General features: G+C 46.4%; 1 protein-coding gene and 1 non-coding gene across 5 annotated transcripts; both read right to left on the bottom strand.

Annotated features, from left to right (window-relative positions):
- Window positions 1–2018: 2018 nt before the first annotated feature.
- Spint1 (serine peptidase inhibitor, Kunitz type 1) lies at window positions 2019–22736 on the bottom strand. Of its 4 annotated transcripts, none has more exons than XM_046461739.2 (11): window positions 22713–22736; window positions 13530–14075; window positions 6313–6440; window positions 5964–6102; window positions 5701–5871; window positions 5503–5529; window positions 5065–5190; window positions 4903–4953; window positions 3799–3969; window positions 3562–3609; window positions 2019–3109 (listed from the first exon to the last, which is right to left on the bottom strand). In XM_046461739.2, the coding sequence occupies exons 2-11, from the start codon at window positions 13990–13992 to the stop codon at window positions 2898–2900; spliced, it is 1536 nt and encodes a 511-aa protein (XP_046317695.1). In that variant the 5' UTR covers window positions 13993–14075; window positions 22713–22736; the 3' UTR covers window positions 2019–2897. The 4 variants fall into 4 exon arrangements, with proteins under 4 accessions (XP_046317695.1, XP_046317692.1, XP_046317693.1 ...); XM_046461736.2 differs by lacking the exon at window positions 22713–22736 and adding an exon at window positions 14299–14558; XM_046461737.2 differs by lacking the exon at window positions 22713–22736 and adding an exon at window positions 14285–14557.
- Window positions 2057–2128, bottom strand: Trnaa-agc (transfer RNA alanine (anticodon AGC)). Its single transcript has one exon. It is a non-coding gene; the product is annotated as a tRNA-Ala (tRNA).
- Window positions 22737–22793: the final 57 nt, after the last annotated feature.

Here is a 22793-nt window from a genome sequence, read left to right as displayed (position 1 = left end):
GCTTGAGCAAGTGGAGAGGACAGCAACGAACTTTCACTGGAGAATCAGGGAAAGGTTTCTGAGCTGGGTCATATATAGAGTAGGAACTTCCCAGGGGCAAAGGGGCATTTGAGATAGAAGGAACTGCTTGTGCAAAAACATGAGCAATGTCATTTGAGTGGGGATGAAGCAGAGGAAGTGATAAGGAGTGGTTTGGGAACCAAATTATCACAGCCTTTGCATCTGTGCTGCATGCATTCCAGAGTGTAAGCTCCAGGGGAGCAAGGCTGTGTCTTGGCCTCCATTGCTTCACACCTGCCACCTGCCTGAGACTGACCTTCCCTTAAACTCTTGTAGGAAGAAATTACACTGGCCAGTAATGCCAAGAGCGCCCCCTAGTGACCTCTGCAAAGCTCCCACCTCCTCCAGCCAGAGCAGACAGAGCCAGGCAACTATTATCCCAGCAGCTGTAACTAGGGATAGCACTTTGTGTAGCATCATTCCACTTGATCTCTACCCCTCCCTGAGAGTATGTTCACTTCAGGCCAACAAACACTTATTAAGTACTTACTCTGTGTTGATCATTGGGTATTCTAGACATTGTTTGAGTCATTAATCACCCTGCTTATAGAGAACCAACAATAATGGGGGCCCAGAAGAGAGATTGAGTCTGGACATCGGCCTGGAAAAGTATGGGGTTAGGAGGGGAAATACAGCACCCATGAAAATGAACAAAGAGAATGAGCCCCACCCCTGCCATCTACTCAACATTCACTGAATAACTACCATTAACTGAGGTCACAGAGGGTACATGAGGTGCTGGAGATCCAGAGATGACTAAGATGCCATCTGTGACTCCAGGAGCTTACAACCAGCAGGAAGACAGATAGGTAAACAAAAGAAGAGGTGCCCTGTGCTCAGAGTCCTGTTGGCAGATCCAGGAGTGTGGAGCAAAGAGTACCAGCCAGCAGGACCAGTGCGGCAGTGGGAAGTTTTGATCTTAGGCTGGGATGATAAAGGGAAGGTGGTACCTGTGGTCTCACTGAATAGAACAGGTACAATCAAGAGGCATTACCATTGAAAGGTGGCTCATCTGGTGTGCAGGAAGGTTCTGCTTCCTGGTTTGGCTGCTTCTTCAGAGATGTGCACAGTGGTGGAAATTCAGAGTTGAACACCCAGAACTTCACATATGTAGATTCATGTCAATGGCACTTCAGTTGCTTACCAGTAGCCCCCAACCTCTCCTGGAAGACTATACTCTGGGGAATATTTTTTGGGTTTGGATCCAGTCCTCCCACACCAACTCCAGGACCTCAGAATTAACCTTCACTGTCAGTTTCCTTGCCTGTAAAATGGGGGTAATAGCACCTTCACCACAAGGTTGTGATGAATTGCATATGAAATGTAAAGCACTTCAGTAGTGCTTCCCACCTGCTTCTCTCAACAATGTCAAATTTCTAATGATTGTCAGTGCCTGGCATATAGGAGCTCAAAGTGATTTATTAAATAAATGAGTTAATTGAAAGTGTGACTTTTTTTCCCTCCCCTACCAGGAGATAGTTTGAGCAAACAGAGAAGTGGATTGGCATGGGGTAACTCAATTAATGGCTCTTGGGCAGCACAGAACTTGGGAAGGGCTGCATTTACTTCTGTGGATGGACAGGGAGGCAGACCTAAGTCTGATCAGGTGGATGGAAGGATCAGGGTTGAAGCCTGTGCAACCCCTCTCCCAACCCCCCAGTACACAGGGGGTTAAGACTCGCCCCAGCTACCGAGCAGGCCCAGTGAGAAGCTCCACCAGAAATCATACTACACAGCAGGGCCTTGGCCTCCAGGTGCCCCCTACTTGCATGGCCCTCACCCCTCCCCTCTGGTGGTCAAATTTGGCACTTCTCTCCACCCTGGGGCCAGAGCAGTTTCGGGAGAGGTGGGAAAACCTGCTAAACAGGATGGCCAAAGTCTGAACCAGTTGGACTGGGCGGTCACATCTACCCCTAGCAATCTTATCCCTCTCTTGCCTGCAGAACAGAGGCAGAAACTGTGCAAAACAAATGATTTTATTTAAAAATTTTATTTTTTGAGGTGCTGGGGATTGAATCCAGGGCCTCATGCATGCTAGGCAAGCACTCCACCACTGAGCTACACCCCAGCCTCACAAAACCATTTTATCACACTGTGAGTGAATTGGATTTGTGGGAAATTGAGGAGGGGTTGGTGGTGTGATGTCAGAGAGCCCTGGGGTTAGGCACTGGGGATTCAGGGGCTGGTCAAGGGCAGAGCTCAACCTCAAGGGAAAAGGAAGAAAGAAGGCAAAGGAAGACATACCTTCCATTTGTCTTCACTCCTACCCCTAGGGCATTAAATAAACATAAAGCTTTTTTTTTTTTTATTTCCCCTCCGCAACACTGGGGATAGAACCCAGGGCCTTGTGCATGCTAAGCATTAAGCACACACTCTAGCACTGATCTATGCCTCCAGCCCCCAAAAGCAATACTTTACAACACTAACTACAATAGAGAAGTCCTTCCTTCCAGCTCTGGACCGTGTAGTGGAAGGGCAGCTGTGGAAGACACTGGGGCCTCCAGCTTCTGACACCATCCCAGGCACCATGGGGTGGGGGCAGGCAGCTTCAACCAGGACCTAAAACTCCAACTTCCTCTGAACCCCTAGGCAGGGCAGGTCCTTCTATGCACAATACTCCTGGTTCAAGGATCTTTTGCTTCTCTCAGACCCTTGTGTTTTCTCAGAAACAACTAGCCTGAGCCCAGAGGCTTCCAAGACAGCTAAAGCCCTGGCTTTTGAGGCAGAATGTGCCAGGAAAACAGGCAGGAGTCTGGTCCCAAAGTTTTCCCCAGTCCAGGCCTCTGTCTTGGTAAGCAGGAAGCAGGGCCTGGTGAGAGATGGCAAGAGCCCCAGGCTCAGAGGGGTCGGGTGGTATGATTATAGACCAGGTGCTCTGTGTCTTCAGTGGTGGAGACAGTGGAGCTGGCAGGGGTGGGTGGTGGGTGATTCAGGTGGTGATGTCTGCGCAAGTCCTGTCTCTGGTTCTTGAAGCACCAATAACCCAGGATGGCTATCACCACGATGATGCAGGTGACCAGGAGTACAGCAACAGCCACTTCCACAGAGCCTGGGGAAGGAGGAGCAGAAAAAGGGGCTCCCAAGCCTTGCCTGGCTATGACACTTACCCCATTCTACCAAGGGAGTCAAGTCAAATAGATGCCAGGTATGGAAGCACATGGGTACCCAACTCACACCTCCAGCATATAAACTGAAGGCAGCTCTGGCAGCTCAGATGGGTTCCAATAGGTCTTAGGTCTTGGCTCTAAGTTACTCTACTTACAGATAGCTTGGGAAAAAGACCTGGGACTCTGATTACAGACATCTCCGAATTTCCACACTCCGAATTTCCCTTCCTTGCCCATGACGGGCCTCACTATTTGATTGCAGTAGTCTGTCTCTATAGGTAACCTTAGGATCCTTTTCAACATGGTTTAAGAGTCCACAACCAATCATGTGGAGTTGATCCCTTGAGTTGATATCTATGCATCCACCTTGGCATCAGGACAGACCAGAGCTTACCTACACTGGAGATGGAGCTTTCCCGTCGCAGACCAAACACATCTTTCTCTGCAACATGATGGGGGAGAGAGACCAGTTAGTATTAAGGGCCCTGAGACTCAGCTGCTCCCAGTGCCCCAGCCCCTCTTTGCCATTCTCTCCCATGGCTTGATGGAGGGGTGACCCACTTAGGCCTTGGGACAGAGCTAAGTCTCTTCTTCTTCATCCCACCCAATACATCCCCACCAGCCCCCTCACTGGAGATGCCGTGACAGGACTCGAGACACTGCTGCTCTTCCTCAAAGTTGTTCTTGTTGCCATAACAACCACCATAAGTGAAGCGGGCACAGCGTTCACTGAAAGGGTTGTAGTACCAGCGTGGGATGCTCTCCTGACAGAGTCCTGTGTCTGGCAGGTCCACACAGTGCCCTGGGGGGTGGAGAGCAGGCAAAGCAGTGAACACACAGAGAATCCCTGCCACCACCCTGCAGGCCCCACGTGGCTTCTGCCCACCACCTCCTGCCTGCCCCATGGGGAGAGCAACTGTGGTTCAGTGAGGATCTGGGAGCCCCAGAAACATCTGGATCTTCTGCAGTTTTGCCAGAGACAAGGAAGGCAAAGTCTGAAAATAAGCTTTGGCATAATGGGAAACTACATGGACTTACACAGTTATTTTTCAATTTTCTGTCACTGTAGTTTGCATTTTTAACAAAGAAAATGGCTCTCAAAGAGGATGGTTCTCAGGGCTGGGGTTGTGGCTCAGAGGTAGAACGTTCGCCTAGCATGTGTGCAGTGCTGGGTTTGACCCTCAGCACCACATATAAATAAAGAAATAAAATAAAGGTATTGTGTCCAACTACATCTGACCCAGTATGTTCATATTATGCACAACTACAACCAAAAAATATATATATTAAAAAAAAAAAGAAGATGGTTCTCAGAGTCTGAGCCTTGGCAAGCAATGATGTCCAGCTAAAATTCACTAACATTGTTTATTATATTTATCATAATTTTCAACTTGTAGCAAATTACAGTTGCTTTCCATTTACCTGAAATTCCTTTTTAATACACTGAGTTAAAAAAAAAAAAAAAAGAAACTGATTAAGTGATCTGCATTGGGCATGGCTAACATTACAAAGCTGTTCAGATAATGGGCGATCATTGAGGTGGGGAAGCATAGTCACAGAAGGGGACCCAGGAGCCAGCCAGAGAACAGGCTGCTCCCCAGGAGAAACCCTCTGCCCTCCAGGGCTTTGGGCCTTAGTCTGGCACATACAATAGGTTCCTCGGGCACTGCCAGGTGGAATGAGGATGGCAGTGCCAGTGTTTGACCTGACCCAGAGGTTCTGGGGAGGATCTCACCTTTGTCACTGAGGAAATGGATACTCTGGAGCTCATCAAAGCCACTGGTGTCTGCAGAGACGAAAAGTCAGAGGCTCAACAAGGGTCTCCCAGGGACACAGGGCAGAGCTGCTGGGACCTCCCTGCCTGCTGCCCACCCCTTTTCCATTCCCCAGGCCTCACATTTTTCACAGGTGGCCTCGTCAGAGCCGTCAGGGCAGTCTGGGGTGTCATCACACTCCAGGAAGCTGTCGATGCAGCAGCCATTACTGCAGCGGAATTGGGTGGAGTGGCAGCTGCCAGAACATACTGGGTCAGGGAAGAACGTGGTAGAGGTGAGGTCAGGCTCAGGCAAACAACAGGTGCCAAGGGTCCATGGTCTGCCTGGCCTTCTCCAACATGATATCCTGATGTGTGCCTATTCTCTCTCCACCAACCCGACTCCTCATACATGTAACCTGGGCAGATTCTGACAGGAAGACGTTGGGTTGGAAGGGGTGGGGTGTTCTATGGTCCTTCCATATTACAAGAGGAGGAATGTGTTGGGCAAAGTTGGCTTGGTCACGGGTATGGAGGAAGACCTGGCAGGGTGAGGGAGACAGGGAAAGTAACAACACCTACCTGGATGGTGCCTTTCCATTGAGGGGCCTGGGAGAGAATGGAGAAGTCAGAGAGGCATGGTCAGGTCCCAGCAGATATGAGATGATTGCAGGTGGGGAATAGGAAACTCCCACAGCCCACTCCCTGACTGGTGAAGAAAGACCACCCACCCTGGGTGAAAAGTCAATTAAGCCCCAAAGCTGCCTCTCAAAGGCCCACCTTGCACATCCCGGCAGGCTAGCATACACTCTTCTTCCCGAAGGTAGTTGTTCTTGTTGCCCAAGCAACCTCCATAAGTGAATCTCTTGCAGATTTGTTCTGTGGGGTCATAGTACCAGCGGGGGAAGGAACCCCGGCAGCGGCCCACCTTGTTAGATGCAAGGCAGTAGTCTAGAGGGAGGAGAGCTTGTGAGGGGGAGGCTATGGGACCCATTAGCAGAGGGCGGAAGGCTCCAGGTGCCACCTGCCCACCCTTCCCTCACCTTCCGTCTGCTTGGCAGATAGCACAGTGACTGTGACGTTGGCCTTATTCTCTGGTTGTTCTGAGCCAGTCACTGTCAACTGGAACAGGTAGGTGCCTTCCTTGAGTCCCCACAGCTCCACCTGGTCCGGATTATTCCTCTACACATAAGACTGGTCATCAGGCTTGGACACCCCTTAATACCCTTGGGCTGCCCCAGGAACTCCCAGCCACATACCCACCTCCTAGGGACTTGGTGCTAAATTCATCCTCACCTTCTCTCCACCCCACACCACCTGGAGCCACTGGTTAGCCTATTACCCTAGGAGGCTGATGGGGGAGGAGGTCAGGAAGTCGGTACAATATCTCACCTCTATCCTGACGTCTGTGCCACCCTGCAATAGATGCCAATCTGTGTTGTCCACATCCTTTAGCACCAGGGGTTCCTGGGGCTGCACCTTCAAGTCTATGCCCACCCAGGCCCTTGGGATCCGGGACCCTGGGGGAAGGTGAAGTAAGATCAACTCTCACTGAATGGACCAGGTATCTCCTGGGGAAGGAAGTAGGGCAGGGGCACTATGGGCCATATCTGGATCAACTTGGAATTTAGCAGCTTGTGTGGGACATGGTAAAAGCTAACAAAACCAGTGTCTTGTTCTCTATTCAGGGACATTATGACTTTAGTATACTGGAGACATTCTTTATGTAGTAAAACCCACTTTCTGTTTCTTACTGAACAGCCTGTGCTGTCTAACCTCATTTGGGAAGTGTGTATGTACTTGGAGGAATGAGCTTGTTCCTCTATAATAAGCAGGTGCTTGTGCTAATTGCTTTAAAGTAACACTTTAAGGTTAAAGTAACACTTTCTTTTAAAGTCAAAAAAGGAAATGTGTAATTAAAATTTATCATGTTTACTCTGCCAGTCTAGACCATGCAAAAGCCTGTCTGGACAGAGGTCTAAAGCAGAGTTCCTGAGAAATAAGGTAGCAGGCCCTGGAACCCCAGGGTGAGTGGCTATGGGAATGAGGTGTCTGTGTCAGCTCTGACAGATTCTACAAGTGGTAGAATCTTAGTGATAGACTCTTAGTGACAGTCTGTGCCTATGGCTTCCTCTATCCAGGATCAAAAGCCAGGGGACAGAGATAAGAACAAAGCATGAGTTCCACTCATTAAATGGTGGCTCCCAAAAGATATGTCCACTGCAAACCCCTGAAACCTACAAATGTGACCTTATTTGGGAAAAGGACATTTGCAGAAGTACGTATGTTACAGATTTCCAGATGAGGTCATCCTGGATTAGTTGGCTAGGCCCCAAATCTAATGACAAGTGTTTTTTTTTAAAGTATATATCTTTATTTTATTTATTTATTTTTATGTGGTGCTGAGGATCGAACCCAGGGTCTCACACGTGCTAGGCAAGTGCTCTACTGCTGAGCCACAAGCCCAGCCTCTCCCCTCCACAAGTGTCCTTTAAGAAACAGAAGAGAAGACAAAATGAAAGAAGAGGCCATGTCAAGACAAGCAGAGACTGGAGTGAGGCAGTCACAAGCCAAAAGACACACGGAGCCACCATAAACTGGAAGAGGTGAGGAAGGATTCTCTGCTGAAATCTTCAGAGACAGTGTGTCTCTGATGACATCTTGATTTTAGACTTTTGACCTCTAGAACTGTGAGAGAATAAATTTGATTTTTTAAAAATCATTTTATTGTTGTTGTTGTATATTTTTTATGTGGTGATGGGGATTGAACCCAGAACCTCATGCATTCATTCATGCTAGGTAAGTGCTTTACCACTGAGCTACATCCACACTCCTAAATTTCTGGGTTGTTTTTTTTTAATATTTATTTTTTAGTTGTAGTTGGACACAATATCTTTATTTATTTTTATGTGGTGCTGAGGATTGAACCCAGGGCCTTGCACATGCTAGGCAAGCGCTCTACTGCTGAGCCACAACTCCAGCCCAAAATTTCTGTTGTTTTAAGCCAAACAGTTTATAGTGATTTGTTACAACAGCCCTAGGAAATGAACAAAGTGTCTGGCAGGAATTATAGTCCAGTTGGGCAGATAAAATCCAACAACATGAAGCAGTATATGTACAAGACAAGGCAGAGGACACTGTGAGAATGGAGATAGGCCAGAGGAAGGAAGGCATTCTGGAGAAGGGAAGAAGAATTTTTAAATCTTTTTTGTTGCTGATGACAATAGAAAACAAGAGTGAGGAGCTAGGAATCTGCAAGGCTGGTTCAATGGGCAATAAGGAAATCAGCCAGGCTGGCACAAACCTCAAAGAGCTGCAGAATGCCAGGCAAGAGTGTTTGTTCACAACAGAAGTAATATTCAAATATTAAACAACTGGTGATACAGGAAGGGGACAGATGTTGGCTGTGAGCAGTGGGGCAAAGTCCTGGAGGCTTTTGCATTACCAGACTCTGACCTCTGAGATTCCTGATGGAGGCCCAGGAGTCCTAAGGGAGGGGCTAGGACTCAGCAGAGAGCTCCTGCTCTGGGCAGTACTTGTTCACACATATGTTTGGAAAGGTTCTGTGCAGCAAGGAGGGTGACAGGTGGACCAGGGCAGTGGTCAGGGCAAGTTCAACAGGAAGGGTCTGAATCACAAAGCAGTCAAGAAAATGGAAAGAAGGATGTAAGAAACTGGTGGGCAGACACTTCAGGCTTCTCACGAAAGGCTCTGGGAACTCAGGAGGAAGAGCCAGGGCACACATGGAAGGGAAACTAGATTTAGAGGGAACCTGTGTGTTCACTCACAGAGAAGCTGAACTTGAGGCAAGAAAGATCCACCAGAAACAGCAGGCAGTGGCAGATATGTGTGGGCTTTCCAGAGGCCAGGGCTGGAGACAGAAAGGAGGTGTATTTACCAACAAAGCTGATGCCTTGCTGGGTACATTGAGAATGTGACTGCCATCACACTGAGTACCTATCTGCATTACCTATATCAGGGGTCAGCACACTGTGGCCTGTGGGCCAAATTCATCCCACCATCTGTTATATTTTGAAATGGATAAAGAAAAAAAGTATATAACATTAAAATTTGTGGGGCTACTGAGATGTAGCTTAGTAGCAGACTGCTTGCTGAGGATGCATGAAACCCTGGGTTCGATTCCTAGCACTGGGGGAAAAAAAAGTGTGCCTGTAAGTTGGAGCACAACTTTGCCCCTGTCCTTACATATTGTCTAGGGCTGCTTTCACATGACAACAGCAGAGTGGTTACAATAGAGACCTTATTTCACACAAAGCTTAAAATATTTACTATTTTGACCTTTAAAGAAAAAAAGTTTGTTTACTATCATAAAATGTTCTTTCATTTACCTAGAATAATCTCATTATTCCAAATAAAATGAATTCTATATTGGAAAAAAAAATGGAGGAGCTGGGGTTGTGGCTCAGTGGTAGAGCACTTGCCTGGCATGTGTGAGGCACTGGGTTCAATTCTCAGCACCACATATAAATGAATGAACAAAGTAAAGGCCCATTTTTTAAAAAATAAAGGAATCTCTTTTTTTTTTTTTTAAAAAAAAAGGAAGAACTTGTTGACTCCAACCTGAGAGGTTAATAACTTGCCCAGGGTCATGGCTCAGTTTGTTTGTTTTTTTTTTTTAAGTGAAACCAGGGGTCTTGTGCATGCTAGGCAAGTACTCTGTCAATGAGCCACATCCCCAGCACTTCTGGCTCAGTTTTTAAATGGCAAAGCTGGGATATGAACTGACTCCAGAGCTCATGTCTTCTCCAAAATGTCACACTATAGGTCATCATCTGCTTAGAGGTGTGATTTTTGTTGTTTTAAAATCCTGAGTTTTTGTTTTGTAGTCTAAATAATACATGTATATTAAATAAAAAAGGGAGGTGAAAATTAATTAGCCTCTTTTCCTTAACACCCCAAATTCCTTACACCAAAGGCATCTACCAGTTTGTGTGTAATGAATATAGTATTTTAATTCACAGCTTTCTTTCCTTCTTTCCTAAACCATGCTGTCTTGGGGTTTATTATTATTCCAACAGCATCACAGGATTCAATTAGAGGATGTGTTGACAGACACTGAAATTGTTTCCAATTCTTCATTATTATAAACAATACTACAATGAATAACTGTCTGTCAAGCTGTTGTATACATGTGTAAATCGAGCAGCAAAATGAATTCCTACAAGTAGGATTGTGTCAATGATGACAGCATCTACAGTTCTGATACTGCCCTCCATGGAGGCTCTAAAGAGGGTCACTTCAGGTATAAGAGTGAGTGTGGGGACTGGGATAGTGGCTTAGTGGTAGAGTGCTCAGCATGCATGAGGCACTGGGTTCAATCCTCTGCACCATATAAAAACAAACTAATGTATCCACCTAAAACTAAAGATACATAAATAAATAAATATTAAAAAAAAAAAGAGTGAGTGTGTACATGAGCTGGGGTTGCGGCTCAGAGTTAGAGCGCTTGCCTAGCATGTGTGAGGCCCTGGGTTTGATTCTCAGCACCGCATATAAATAAATAAAATAAAGGTCCATTGATAACTAAAAAAATATTGAAAGAAAAGAAAATTTAACAACAAAAAAAAGAGTGAGTGAGTGCAAAGCAAGAAGAAAAGGTAAAGTCAGGTGTGGTGGAACACACCTGTAATTCCAGGAGGATCACAAGTTTGTGGCCCACCTCAGCAACTTAGCAATAATTTTTTTTTTTTTTTAGGAGTGGGGATCTAGCTCACTGGTATAGTGCCCTTGGGGCCCAGTCCCCAGTTTAAAAAAATTAAAAAAAAAAGTTTAGGAGATGAGGGCAGCTGGTAGAAGGCCAAGTCACAGGATTCTTCCTTAATGAGGCAGAGAAAGCAGAGCCAATGGGGCAATGGGGAAGCTCACAGAATTGGTCACAGAGAAGAGACCCAGGACACATGGAGACAGCAGAGGGATGGAAGGGAAGAGGTTTCACAGGGAAACATGTCAAAAGTTATGGATACCTACAAAACTGAGAAAACATACTGGATTTAAGGAGTTTAGAAAAAAGAGAGTAGAAAAATGTCTGGAAGTAACCCTGGCTCAGTGGTGATCAGGAAAAGAGGCTGAGAGATGAAATAAGAGGGCAGTGAACTGGAGGAGCCACCGCCTTGCATTTTGTAGAAAATGAAAGAAAATAGACTACTTAGAAGCCTACCTAGCAGACAAGAGATTATAGGCCTCAAGCCCAGCCCCCTAGGTCAAAGTGGCAAGGAGAGAGATGCCAGACCTTGAATAGAATTAGGAACTTCCTACCCACAACTTGCTAAGCCCCAGATCCCAGGACAAGGGCCGATGCCCTGCCCTACCACTCCTTTGTTCCCATCCCCAAGAGACCAAAGGCTAGACTGGCAATAAAACCAGCCCTCCCCCAGCTGTCAAGCTCCAGGACATCTCCAGGGAAACACAGATTCCACCTCCTAAACCACTCTGCCATAGGAAAGATGGGGGAGGGCAGGAGCAGGGGAGAGGAGGGACAAACTCCTTGGCCTCCAGCTGTAGGAATCTGGACTGGACTGGCCTGGCCACAGGCAGGGAAGAGAAAACAAATCAACCCTTTTCAACAGGATTTCTCTACCAAGTATAAGAATCAAAGATTTAGGACTGGGGATATGACTCAGTGGTAGAGTACTTGCCTGGCATGTGTGAGAGTCTTGGGTTCAATTCCCAGTACCAGAAAAAAAAAAAAAAAAAGTTCAGAAGCCCTGACTACCCAGTCTATTTTGGCTGCTTCTGTCTGCTCTAGCCTCCAGTTTACCAGCCAGACTTAGCCAACAGTGGAGCCCTTGACATACACAGCTTCCCCCAGTTTCCAAGGCAGAACCCTGAAAATAGTCTACAATGTCCTGGGGCTCACTTGTAGTCCAAGTCCTACCCAACTTTTTACATGCCCCAGGAAATCCCCACTCTAGCCTACCTTGTGCCAAGTAGGCCAGTCCTTGGGGGTTTCCAGATGAGAAAGGCTGAGCCCAAGACCAGGTGACCCTTATCCAGTTCACCTTCCTGACCAGACTTCAGAGATCTGGCTCTGACCCTCAGTGGGCCTCCTACAGGGCCTATGTCAGAGCAGGAAGGGCACTGACAATCAATTAGAGTCACTGCCACCTACACTATCTATTGCTTCCTTGTGGAACAGGCTCCAGTTCTGGCCCAGTGGGACCTCAGAGTTCAGCTTAGACCATAGATATTGACCCCCCATTTCACAGAATTCCCATCTCACTTCTCCTCAGAGACACAAAAGAGCTACTGGGAGACCTGGAAGAGGTACTAGCCCTAGAAAAGGCTGGAGAGGAAAGTCCTTTGTCTACTTTCCACACTGAGCTCACCTCTGACTCAGCCCCAGCCCGTCCTGGCCACTGGACTCCCCACTCTTTGCTTTTGTTATCTGTTGGCTATCTTGGGTCAGAATGCTAGGTTTCTACTGGAACGGTAGTCTCATGTGAAAAAAGAACCCAGGACTTTTGGAGGTCTCCCTGCGTGAGTCCTAAGTTTACAATTTATGGACATTATGGTGGGGTGGGGGCTCAGTTTTCTAATCTAAAAAGCAGTTGACTAACAACAGCATCCTTTTCAGAATGAGGCCTGCAGGATGAATGGCACAGAATTCAGTAATGGTTATCTGTTTATGACCCACTTTTGTCCTGGAGCCCTACCTGGCCAGAGAGCAGGTGAAGAAAATGAGGAGGAAAGGTTTTTGACCAGTCTTGATCTCACTCCCTACTGCTCAGTTGGAGGAAGAAGGAGGAGTTTTGACCCCCATTTTGCCCCTATCCGTGGAAGTAAACAAGGTGAGCAGACAGCTCTGCTACCATTTCCTAAGCAAGGAGAGCCCTGCTTGGTTCACATGGGTGAGTGCATGCACACATACATACACACACACACATACACACACCTGCATGAACAGGTGACATCCTTCCCCTACCAGGTATACATACCATTGGGCTGACTCACCCAGCAACCTTCCTCATCCCCCACCCCAGAGCCTCTGGGCTATTGTGCCCCCAACACCACCTCTCTTGGAGTCAATCCCAGACAGGGCTTCTTCCTTAGTCTCTTGGGGTCTGCCTTTCCCCTCCAGATCAACAAAAGGCCAATCTGTTCTCAGGTGTACAGAGATGTCAATCAGCTCAACATCCAGCCAGTGGAGGAGACTAGCCAGGCTCACTTGCCAAGGACTCAAGGTGCCTAGGACAGTGGTTGGCCAGGGTACCTTTCTAGTCACCAGGCTGCATCCAGACACCTAATAATTTGACTCAGCCTATGAGGGTCAGAGGTTGTGAAGCCTGGAGAGTTGTCTCTTCTCTCCCATACACACAGCCCAAGGCCAGGCTTCCCTTGGGTGCCAGATCATCACCTCTGAACATTCTGAATTCAAGAGCCAGTGCCTGGGCTCTGGAATGTCCCCCATACCCACTCATACCATCTTTCTTTTGTTCACTGGTTATAGTTCCTCCTGGAGGAATCGGGTGGAATTGGATTTTCCTCCCTAACTTCTTTCTGATGCTTGGTTCCCTCGGGACCATAGTTAGTTCCCTTTTGAGCCTCTCCAGATCCATCCATGCCCGCCATCTCTGCCTCCTCCTTTTTACCTCCAAAGCCCTGGGTCCGAAGCTCGTGGTACGAGTGGTAAACCTCTCTTGTGAGGTAGTTGATGAAGCCCTCTCTGCGCGCGAACTTGCACACAAAGTTGTGCTCGTAGAGGCAATTCATGAGGAAGCAGGCGGTGATGGCGTCCTCGCCGCCGTCGGGCTGCAGTTCCACCAGCGCCAGGTTGCAATTCTGGGTGGTGCAACAGGAGCGCACGCAATCCCAGCCCCGGCGCACGGTGGGGGAACCCAGAAAGGTGGCCCCGTTGCTGACCGAGGCTTCCGTGTCCAGCACGAAGGCAGGAACCCCCGGAGTGAAGAGGTTCAGGCAGGCAGTTCCCGCCGGCAGCTCAGGGGGTGCGGGAGGCAGCCCGGACTCAGTGATCTGGAGACCCAGCACGCACAGAAGCAACACCTCAAGGACCACAGGGATGCCGGCTTGGGCAAGGCGAGCGCCGGCCATCATCCTCCCAGGGGCCGTCGCCCTCTTCCCCAGGGGGGGAGTCACCTTCACAGTGCGAGCCTCTGGGTTCTGAGGGTACTTGTGACCTGAGAGAAGGGAGGGGACAGAGGAGACACGCCTGATCAGCCTGGGTGGGAGACTTCGAGGGAGGCGGGCAGGCAGGCAGGAAGTCGGGGTGAGGGGACACGGAACACCCCGCAGTGAAGAGGGGCACGCGGGCCCGACCTCCCCCACACACTCTAGTGACCGGGTCGCCAGACGGACGGACACACAAACTGCTAAGAAGCTCACGTACCCGGACGCACTTACAGGTGCCAAACAAACGGCCAAACATGCTCCGAGCCCGCTCCGCCTCCGCCTCCGCCTCGCGCTCCAGGGCCCCGGTTACCTGGGCAGGTGAGTGGGGTGGGGCCTGGCCTGCCGAGGATCCGGGCCCAGTTTCCTGCGCGGCTCAGGCCGCGGCTTCTGCCGGGGTGCCGAGTGCTCTCGGGATCTGCCACCGCCACCCCCTAGTTTCTGGTGAAACTGAGTCAGCGCGGCCGGGGCGGAGCGGACATTAACTCCTGCGTCGCCGGCCCCGCCCACGCCGGTGCACCCCCACCCGCCCGTCCCAGCCGAACTTCCGGCCCCGCCAGCTCCGCCAGCCCCGCGGCCCTGGGACCTCAGCCTCCCCGGGAGCTGCCAGGTTTTCAGAGCTCTTGGAGAGGGGAGCCGCGTCCCCACGAGGTAGCTCTAGGCGACCCCCACAGGGTCCAGCCTCCGGAGGGGCCCAGCGCCCCAGAACTGCATCCCGAACTCCGAAGGCCAACGCAGGTTCGGGACGCTGCAGCAAAGTCGCAAAAGTCGGGCGCTCTGGGACGGCTGCCTCTTGTCTCCCTTTCAGGTCAGAGCCAGCATCACCAGCCCCAGATTGTGAAGCAATTGGGTAGGGACTGGAGAAGAAGTGGGGAAAAGGATGATGCAAACGAATCTTGCTTAGCCAACCCCCTAGGTCATCATTTCCATCTCCTGACGGGAAGAGAACCCAGAAGCTGGGTGGCTGCACCTGTGATAACGGGGATCCGGGGTTTCTGCTCCAGTGTCATCACACTTGCCAGTTCCTGGCAGTCATCCTTTCTGCCAGAATGAAAAACCAAGGCGATTCCCCTCGTCCAGACTTCTCCGTTTGACCACAGTGGTTCCCTTTCGTTTGAGACCTTTCCTCAACTTGTGTTTTTCTTTATGGTCTCTCATCCCTCATCCATGGCTGCTCCCTTATCTGAAGCTCAGATTCCTCTACCCTCCCACAAAGGGGTTGTTCCAGGTCAGCAGCTGACCACTCTGTTCCAGTGAAGTGTCATCCATGGAAGCTCAAAGGACCCAGTTTACAGGTGTAGGTGATTTAATGTCCTTCACAAAACCGTGGCCTCCTGGAAGCCAAGTTCATTGCCCTTCCTAAGTGAAAAACTCTTAAAAGACCATTCTCTACACAACAGGATTAGTCATATTAATGCTTTCCCCCCAAAAAAAGAGATCACATCTATTCATGATATCTTTAGGAACCCCTGACCCAATGGGAACATTCTTCCCCATTTCTCATACAGAGCAGCTTTACCTAGTAGGACTTGTAGCCAAGGATCATTTTCCTTCATGAACAACAACATTTACCAACTGCCTACATTATGGGCATTGGGGTTGGGAGCTGGGGTATGTCTTCTCTTTGGATTTTCAGGGGTGTTCCATATCCTCTGGCATAGTGGTGGCCATGATGGTAAGTTAGGAAAGAAGCAAATGATTGTGGTGCAGCTACTGAGAAGAAAAGTTTTTGTCAAGATCTGATTCCAGAAGTTTATACGTCAAGAATCCTGATACAGGAGAGTATTAACATATAGTGATATTACATTATCAGAAATTTGTCATTATACCCATTATACACACCATTACAAAAACCTGCATTTATCAAGCACTGGGAATGCTCTAACCCTATTCCTAAGTGCTTCCCACACATTACCCATTAAGATCAAATCAAACCAAGGAAGTCATTACTCTTTTTATTCCCATTCTTATGGATGAGTAAATAGCCTCAGATAAGTGAACTAATTTGTCAGATTATCCAGCAGTTAAGTGGCAGAGAAAAGATAGGAGCCCAGATAAGCCCACCTTACTCCCACACTTTAACATTGGGCTTATGATACTTGCAATTCTACCTTTATCTGAAAAATTTACCCTCACCTCAGATTCAATTAGCCTGAAACAAAAGCCTTACCACTTTTGAAGTGGTAAGCAGCCACCATTTGTGATGCCTGCTGTTATGATTTGTCCCCTCTGAAATTCATGTTGAAATCTGCCATGGTGGCAGTGTTGGGAGATGGAGACTTTAAGAGATGATTAGGTCATTAAGAGGGATTAATGCCTTTCTTAGGGACTGTGTCAATTCTTGATGGACTGGATTAGTTACCATGAGAGCAGGTTGTCAAAAGTGTGAGGCTGTGCTGGGTGTGGTGGCACACGCCTATAATCCCAGTGGCTCTGGAGGCTGAAACAGGAGGATCATGAGTTCAAAGCCAGCCTCAGCAACGGTGAGGCACTAAGCAACTCCGTGACACCCCATCTCTAAATAAAACATAAAATAGGGTTGTGGATGTGGCTCAGTGGTTGAGTGTCCCTGAGTTGAATCCCCAGTAACAACAACATAAAAAAAAAAGTGTGAGGCTGCCTCTTGTTTTGTGTCTACTGCACATGCCCACCTGCCTTTCTACTTTTCCTCCATTGTTATGATATTGCAAAAGCCCCTCACTGGATCCGAGCTCCAGATCTTGGACTTTTAACCTCTGGAACCGTGAACTAAATAAACTCCTTTATAAATTACTTAGTTTCAGGTATTCTGTGAAGTAGCAGAAAATGGACACCTACTGTGTTCTTTCCAGGCACTTGACATGTATGATTCATGCTCTGGCAACACTTACTATTCTTACCATACACAGAAGTTCCATAATTATTGAGGTCCCATAGTGAAGAGCGGGAAATAAGATTACATGTGGGGCTGGGGATGTGGCTCAAGCGGTAGCGCGCTTGCCTGGCATGCGTGTGGCCCGGGTTCGATCCTCAGCACCACATACAAATAAAGATGTTGTGTCTGCCGAAAACTAAAAAATAAATATTAAAAAATAAAAAAAAAAGATTACATGTGGTTGAGCAGTGGGCTTCATATTTAGATTTTGATGTTTATTTTATTTGGGGGGGGATGGATACTGGGGATCTAACCCAGAAGGGTTTTACCACTCATCTACATCCCCAGCCTTCATTTTAAGACAGGCTCTCACTAAATTGCTTAGGGCCTTGCTAAATTGCTGAGGCTGGCCTTGAGTTTGCTATCCTGCTGCCTCAGTTTCCTGAGCCACTGGGATTACAGACATGTACCACTATGCCAGGCTACACTATTGTGTTTAATTGTTTCATCTGCCACTTACTCTCCTCCTAAGAGGTGGAGTCTATTTCCCTTCTCTTTGACTCACACTGCTTGCTTTGGCCAATAGGACATAGCAGAAATGGTGCCATGTGACTTCTAGACTTCTAGGCTATGTTTTCTAACTTTCCCTCTTAGAGTCAGTAGTGACATACAGAAATTTGAGTACTTTGCAGAAAAGAGAGTCATCTGAAGAGGAAAGGGCCATAAGGATGAAGGACCGAAGGAAATGAGAGAAGCCTGACTGGTTCCCAGTGTCCTCCTACCCCCAGCCAAGGAGCTGGGTGAAGCTGTCTTGCATCTTCTGCCCCAGTAAGTCCCCTCAGCAGAGACTAGCTGGTCCTGCCAAGCCTTGCCTAAGTTGCAGAATTGTGAGCAAGTAAATGGCTGTTTCCGTTTTAACTTTTTGAATATCTGGGTGGTTTAATGCCAATAATAAGGGAAACAGAAGGATAACAATTACAAAATGAATTTTACTGTTAATAATAAAAGTAAATAAAAGTCCACTAATTATATTGCAGAAACAATGATTTTTAAAAACATTTATTTTTTAGTTGTACATGGACACAATAGCTTTATTTTATTTGTTTATTTTTATGTGATGTTGAGGATCGAACCCAGGACTTCGAATATACTAGGTGAGCACTCTACCCCTGAGCCACAATCCCAGAAACAATGATTTTTTGTTGAGGAATTTTGAGGGGGAAGTAATGCAATACTTTTGAAGATTAGGCCACTATCAGTTTTATTTAAAGGGGGATAGGATAGACCCTCTCAGATACTGCAGCAGCCCTTAAATGGATATTTTTGAAGAATTCTAATGTTGAAAGTGCCCACGATTTTCTATTGTAGGTACCCTCTAACTAGCTACCAGTGATCTATACCTCCAGGTATTCACACTCTTGTGTAATCTTTTCTCTTTCAGTGTGTCTGGATCTGGTCACTTGCTTCTAATGACTAGAATATAGCCAAAGTTATGGGATGTCACCTCCCTAGATTACAAAAGACTGCAATTCCTTCTTTCTCTCCCTCCCTTTCTCCTTCTCTGGTCTAATGTAATTGACATGCTTCATCCTAAATAGCATTCTAGAGAAGTCCACATGACAAGAAACCCATGTCTTTAGCCAATAGCATCTGGAACTCAAGACCTGCCGACACCCATGTAAGTGAGCTTAGAAGTAGGTCCTCCTACAGTTGCATCTTAAAATGATTACAGGCCCAGCTGACACCTCGACTGCAGCCTTATGAGAATTCCTGAGCCAGAGGACCCAGCTGAGGGAGCTAATCCCAGAATCTTCACCTACCCAAACAGTGATATAACAAATGCTTATTGTTTAAAGCTGATATATTTTAGGATGATTTGTTATACAGCAAGAGATAACTGCTGCCCTTATTAACTGAAAATAGTATATAATTTCAAACTATATACAGTTTACTTGACAACCAATATATCCATAAATACCAACCCCCCCACAGTTTTGCATATCCTATGACATTGTAGTTCCACCTCTATAAATTTCTATTAAGGGAAATAAATCATTAATGTGAGCAAAGAAAGTTACAAGAATGTTCCAAACAGCACTGTTCATAATGGAAAACTAGTAGCAATCTATATGTCTAATAACAGTGATTGAGTGACTAAATCATCAAGTTGTTCTACAAAAACATGTTGGAATCCATTAGTGAATCTTAATAAAGTGGGGCCAGGGATATAGCTCAGTTAGTAGAGTGCTTGCCTCCTATGCGTAAGGCAATGGGTTCAATCCCCAGGTTCAATAAGACCTTGTTTCTAAATAAAATAGAAAAAAGGGCTGGGGATGTGCCCCTGAGTTCAATATAAGTAACTAAATAAAGTGGATTGTCACTAATTCACTTTTTATTTGAAAAAATAAAAATGGAATAGAATTTCTCAGAGGATGATGTACAATCAATCAATAAATACATGAAAAAATGTTCATCATCACTAGCAGTTAGAGAAATGCAAATCAAAACCACTCTAAGATTTCATCTCACTCTAGTCAGAATGACAGCTATTATGCATGCAAACAAAAAAAAAGTATAGAAATAAGTGTTGACGAGAATGTGGGGAAAAGGCACATTCATACATTGCTGGTGGGACTGCAAATTGGTGCAGCCAATATGGAAAGCAGTATGGAGATTTCTTGGAAAATTGGGAATGGAACCACCAATTGACCCAGCTGTCCCTCTCCTCAGTCTATAAACAAAGGACTTAAAAACAGCATACTTCAGGGACACAGCCACATCAATGTTTATAGCAGCACAATTCACAATAGCTAAACTGTGGAACCAACCTAAATGCCCTTCAATAGATGAATGGATTAAAAAATGTGGCATATATACACAATGGAATATTACTCAGCAATAAAAGAGAATAAAATCATGGCATTTGCAGGTAAATGGATGGAATTAGAGAAAATAATGCTAAGTGAAGTTAGCCAATCCCCAAAAAACAAATGCTGAATGTTTTCTTTGATATAAGGAGGCTGATTCATAGTGGGATAGGGAGTGGGAGCATGGAGGAATAGATGAACTCTAGACAGGGCAGAGGGGTGGAGGAGAAGGAAGGGGACATGAGGTAATTAATGATGGTGGAATGTGATGATCATTACTATCCAAAGTACATATATGAAGACGTGAATTGGTGTGAATATATTATGTATACAACCAGAGATAGTTGTGCTCTATAATTGTGCTCTATATATGTAATAAGAATTGTAATGCATTCTGCTGTCATATATAAATAAAAAAATTTACATAAAAATAAGTTGGGGGTGCCCTTCAATAGACGAATGGATAAAAAAAATGTGGCATTTATACACAATGGAGTATTACTCTGCATTAAAAAATGACAAAATCATAGAATTTACAGGGAAATGGATGGCATTAGAGCAGATTATGCTAAGTGAAGCTAGCCAATCCCTAAAAAACAAATGCCAAATGTCTTCTTTGATATAAGGAGAGTAACTAAGAATAGAGTAGGGACGAAGAACAGGAGAAGAAGATTAACATTTAACAGGGATGAGAGGTGGGAGGGAAAGGGAGAGAGAAGGGAAATTGCACGGTAATGGAAGGAGACCCTCAGGGTTATACAGTGGAGGGGGTAGAGAGAGAGGAGGGGAGGGGAGGGGAGAGGTGGGGAGGGGGGAGGGGGGATGATGGGAAAGGCAGCGGAGCACAACAGACACTAGTATGGCAATTTGTAAATCAATGGATGTGTAACTGATGTGAATCTGCAATCTGTGTATGGGGTGAAGGTGGGAGTTCATAACCCACTTGAATCAAAGTGTGGAATATGATATGTCAAGAAATTTGTAATGTTTTGAACAACCCACAATAAAAAAAATAAAAATAAAAAATAAGTTGGGGGGGGGGGCACTGGACTTGTGGCTCCATGATAGAGCCCTTGCCTCAAATGTGTGAGGCACTGGGTTTGATTCTCAGCACCACACATAACTAAGTAAATAAAATAAAGGTCCATCAACAACTAGTAAAGATATTTTTAAAAATAAATAAATAGGCTGGGCGCTGTGGCACATGTCTGTAGTCCCAGTGGCTGGGAAGTCTGAGGCAGGAGGATTGCAAGTTCGAAGCCAGCCTCAGCAACATAGCAAGGTCCTAAGCAACTCAATAAGACCCTGCTCTAAATAAAATATAAAAAAGGACTGGGGATGTGGCTCAGTTGTTGAGTGCCCCTGAGTTCAATTCCTGATACCCCTCTTCTCCAAAAAATAAATAAAAATAAGGGTCTCACTAAGTTGCCCAGGCTAGCCTTGAACTGTGTTCTTCCTGACTCAGCTTCCTAAATTGCTGGGATTATGGGTGTGTACCACCACACCCAACTTCACCATCTCCCTTCTACCATTGGCCTTCATATATGCTCTGTCTTCAGCCAGACCCATCTATGTTGACCTCTGTGCCTAGTTAGCTCCTACTAAACCTTCAGAACTCAGTTTGAATGTTTTCATTCACTAGGTCACAGACTCACAGGACTGGACATTCTTACAGTACTTTTTACCCACCCTTTCTTCAAATCGCTAAATAAAGTGGTAGTTTTACTTTCATTGGATTAATCAACTAATGTTTATTTTTACATCAAACTATAAGTTTTATAAAAACAGGGTCCCTCTCTCTCTCTCTCTGTCTCTGAGAGACAGCTGTTTGTTACTTTGCCAGGCTAACCTTGAACTCCTGGGCTGAAGAGATCCTCTACCTCAGCCACCCAAGTAGCTGGGGCTGACTACAGTCATGGGCCACTGTGCCTGGCACTCACGTTTTTCCAAACCTCTTTTAGTAATTGTTGTATGATAGCAGAAGTCAATACAGTGCATGCAGAAACTCAACATCCTAAAGGCAACCATTATAAAATCTGAAAAGAAGTATTTAAACACAAATTGGAATGTTGAACGTGAAGGGGACAAGGAAGTTAGTGTAAGTTAATTTCTCATCCTTCACATTGAAGAGACAAAAGATATGTCTAACTGACAAATGCAAAAAAAAAGATATTCCATAAAGAGAAAATAATGGTGATTGCAGAAGAGCTAAAGCCACAAGCTGTTGGTGGAGGTGCTGCTGGGGAGAGGAGAAAAACTCATTTTAATTTGTTTGTCCTTCTGAGCATTTATTTCTTTAAGAAAAGTTATAGTATTCTCCTGTAACCAAAGAAAAGAAAAGAAAAGAAAGAAAGAAAGAAAGAAAAAGAAAAAGAACGAAAAGAAAATTTAGAAAAGACTAAACAAAGGAACAAACATATCCTCCCTTTAGAATGCAAGCTTATCTAAAGTACTAGTCCTTGACACCTGGGTATTAGTTAAGTCTGCAGGTTTCCTCTGTGTCAGGAAGGAGCTGAATCAGCAGAGGGTCATGTGATGATAAACATGGCTTCCTAAGAAACTGCCTCTGGGGAACAGGCAGGGTAGACTAAGCTTGATAAATTTGCCTTCATAAGCACACAGGCCAGGCTGATAGCAGCTCACATTCAGACATACCCAGACATAAAGGGGCACTGAACATATTAGGTCTCCCAATTCATCAACCACCCAACTCCCAATTCATCAACCACCTGAGACTTGCCCTTGTGGTGCCAAGCTCTGAGCAGGAAGCCCTGTCAGCCAGGGGCCCTGCTCTTGTTGGAACTGATTATAGCTGCCTGGGGGCCCAGAGTGGATTTTGTACCAAGAAGGTGGGATGCAGAGGGCTCTCAGGTGGGTGACTCAGGTGTTCAAGAGCTCCCCAAAGGGCACCCATTGTGTCCCCTCACCTCTCAGGATCCAAGGTCCCTTCTTTCCTCCTCCTGGGGAATGGCGGCCTCTGGACTTCTGCCTGTCTATAGTTTATGATA

Source organism: Marmota monax, unplaced genomic scaffold, assembly GCF_021218885.2.
Source record: "Marmota monax isolate L192 unplaced genomic scaffold, Marmota_monax_Labrador192_F-V1.1 WCK01_AAM20220418_F8-fsc00001, whole genome shotgun sequence".
Lineage (NCBI taxonomy): Eukaryota > Metazoa > Chordata > Mammalia > Rodentia > Sciuridae > Marmota > Marmota monax.
Note: the sequence above shows the minus strand (reverse complement) of the source record. Positions and strands in the feature narration are given on the sequence as shown.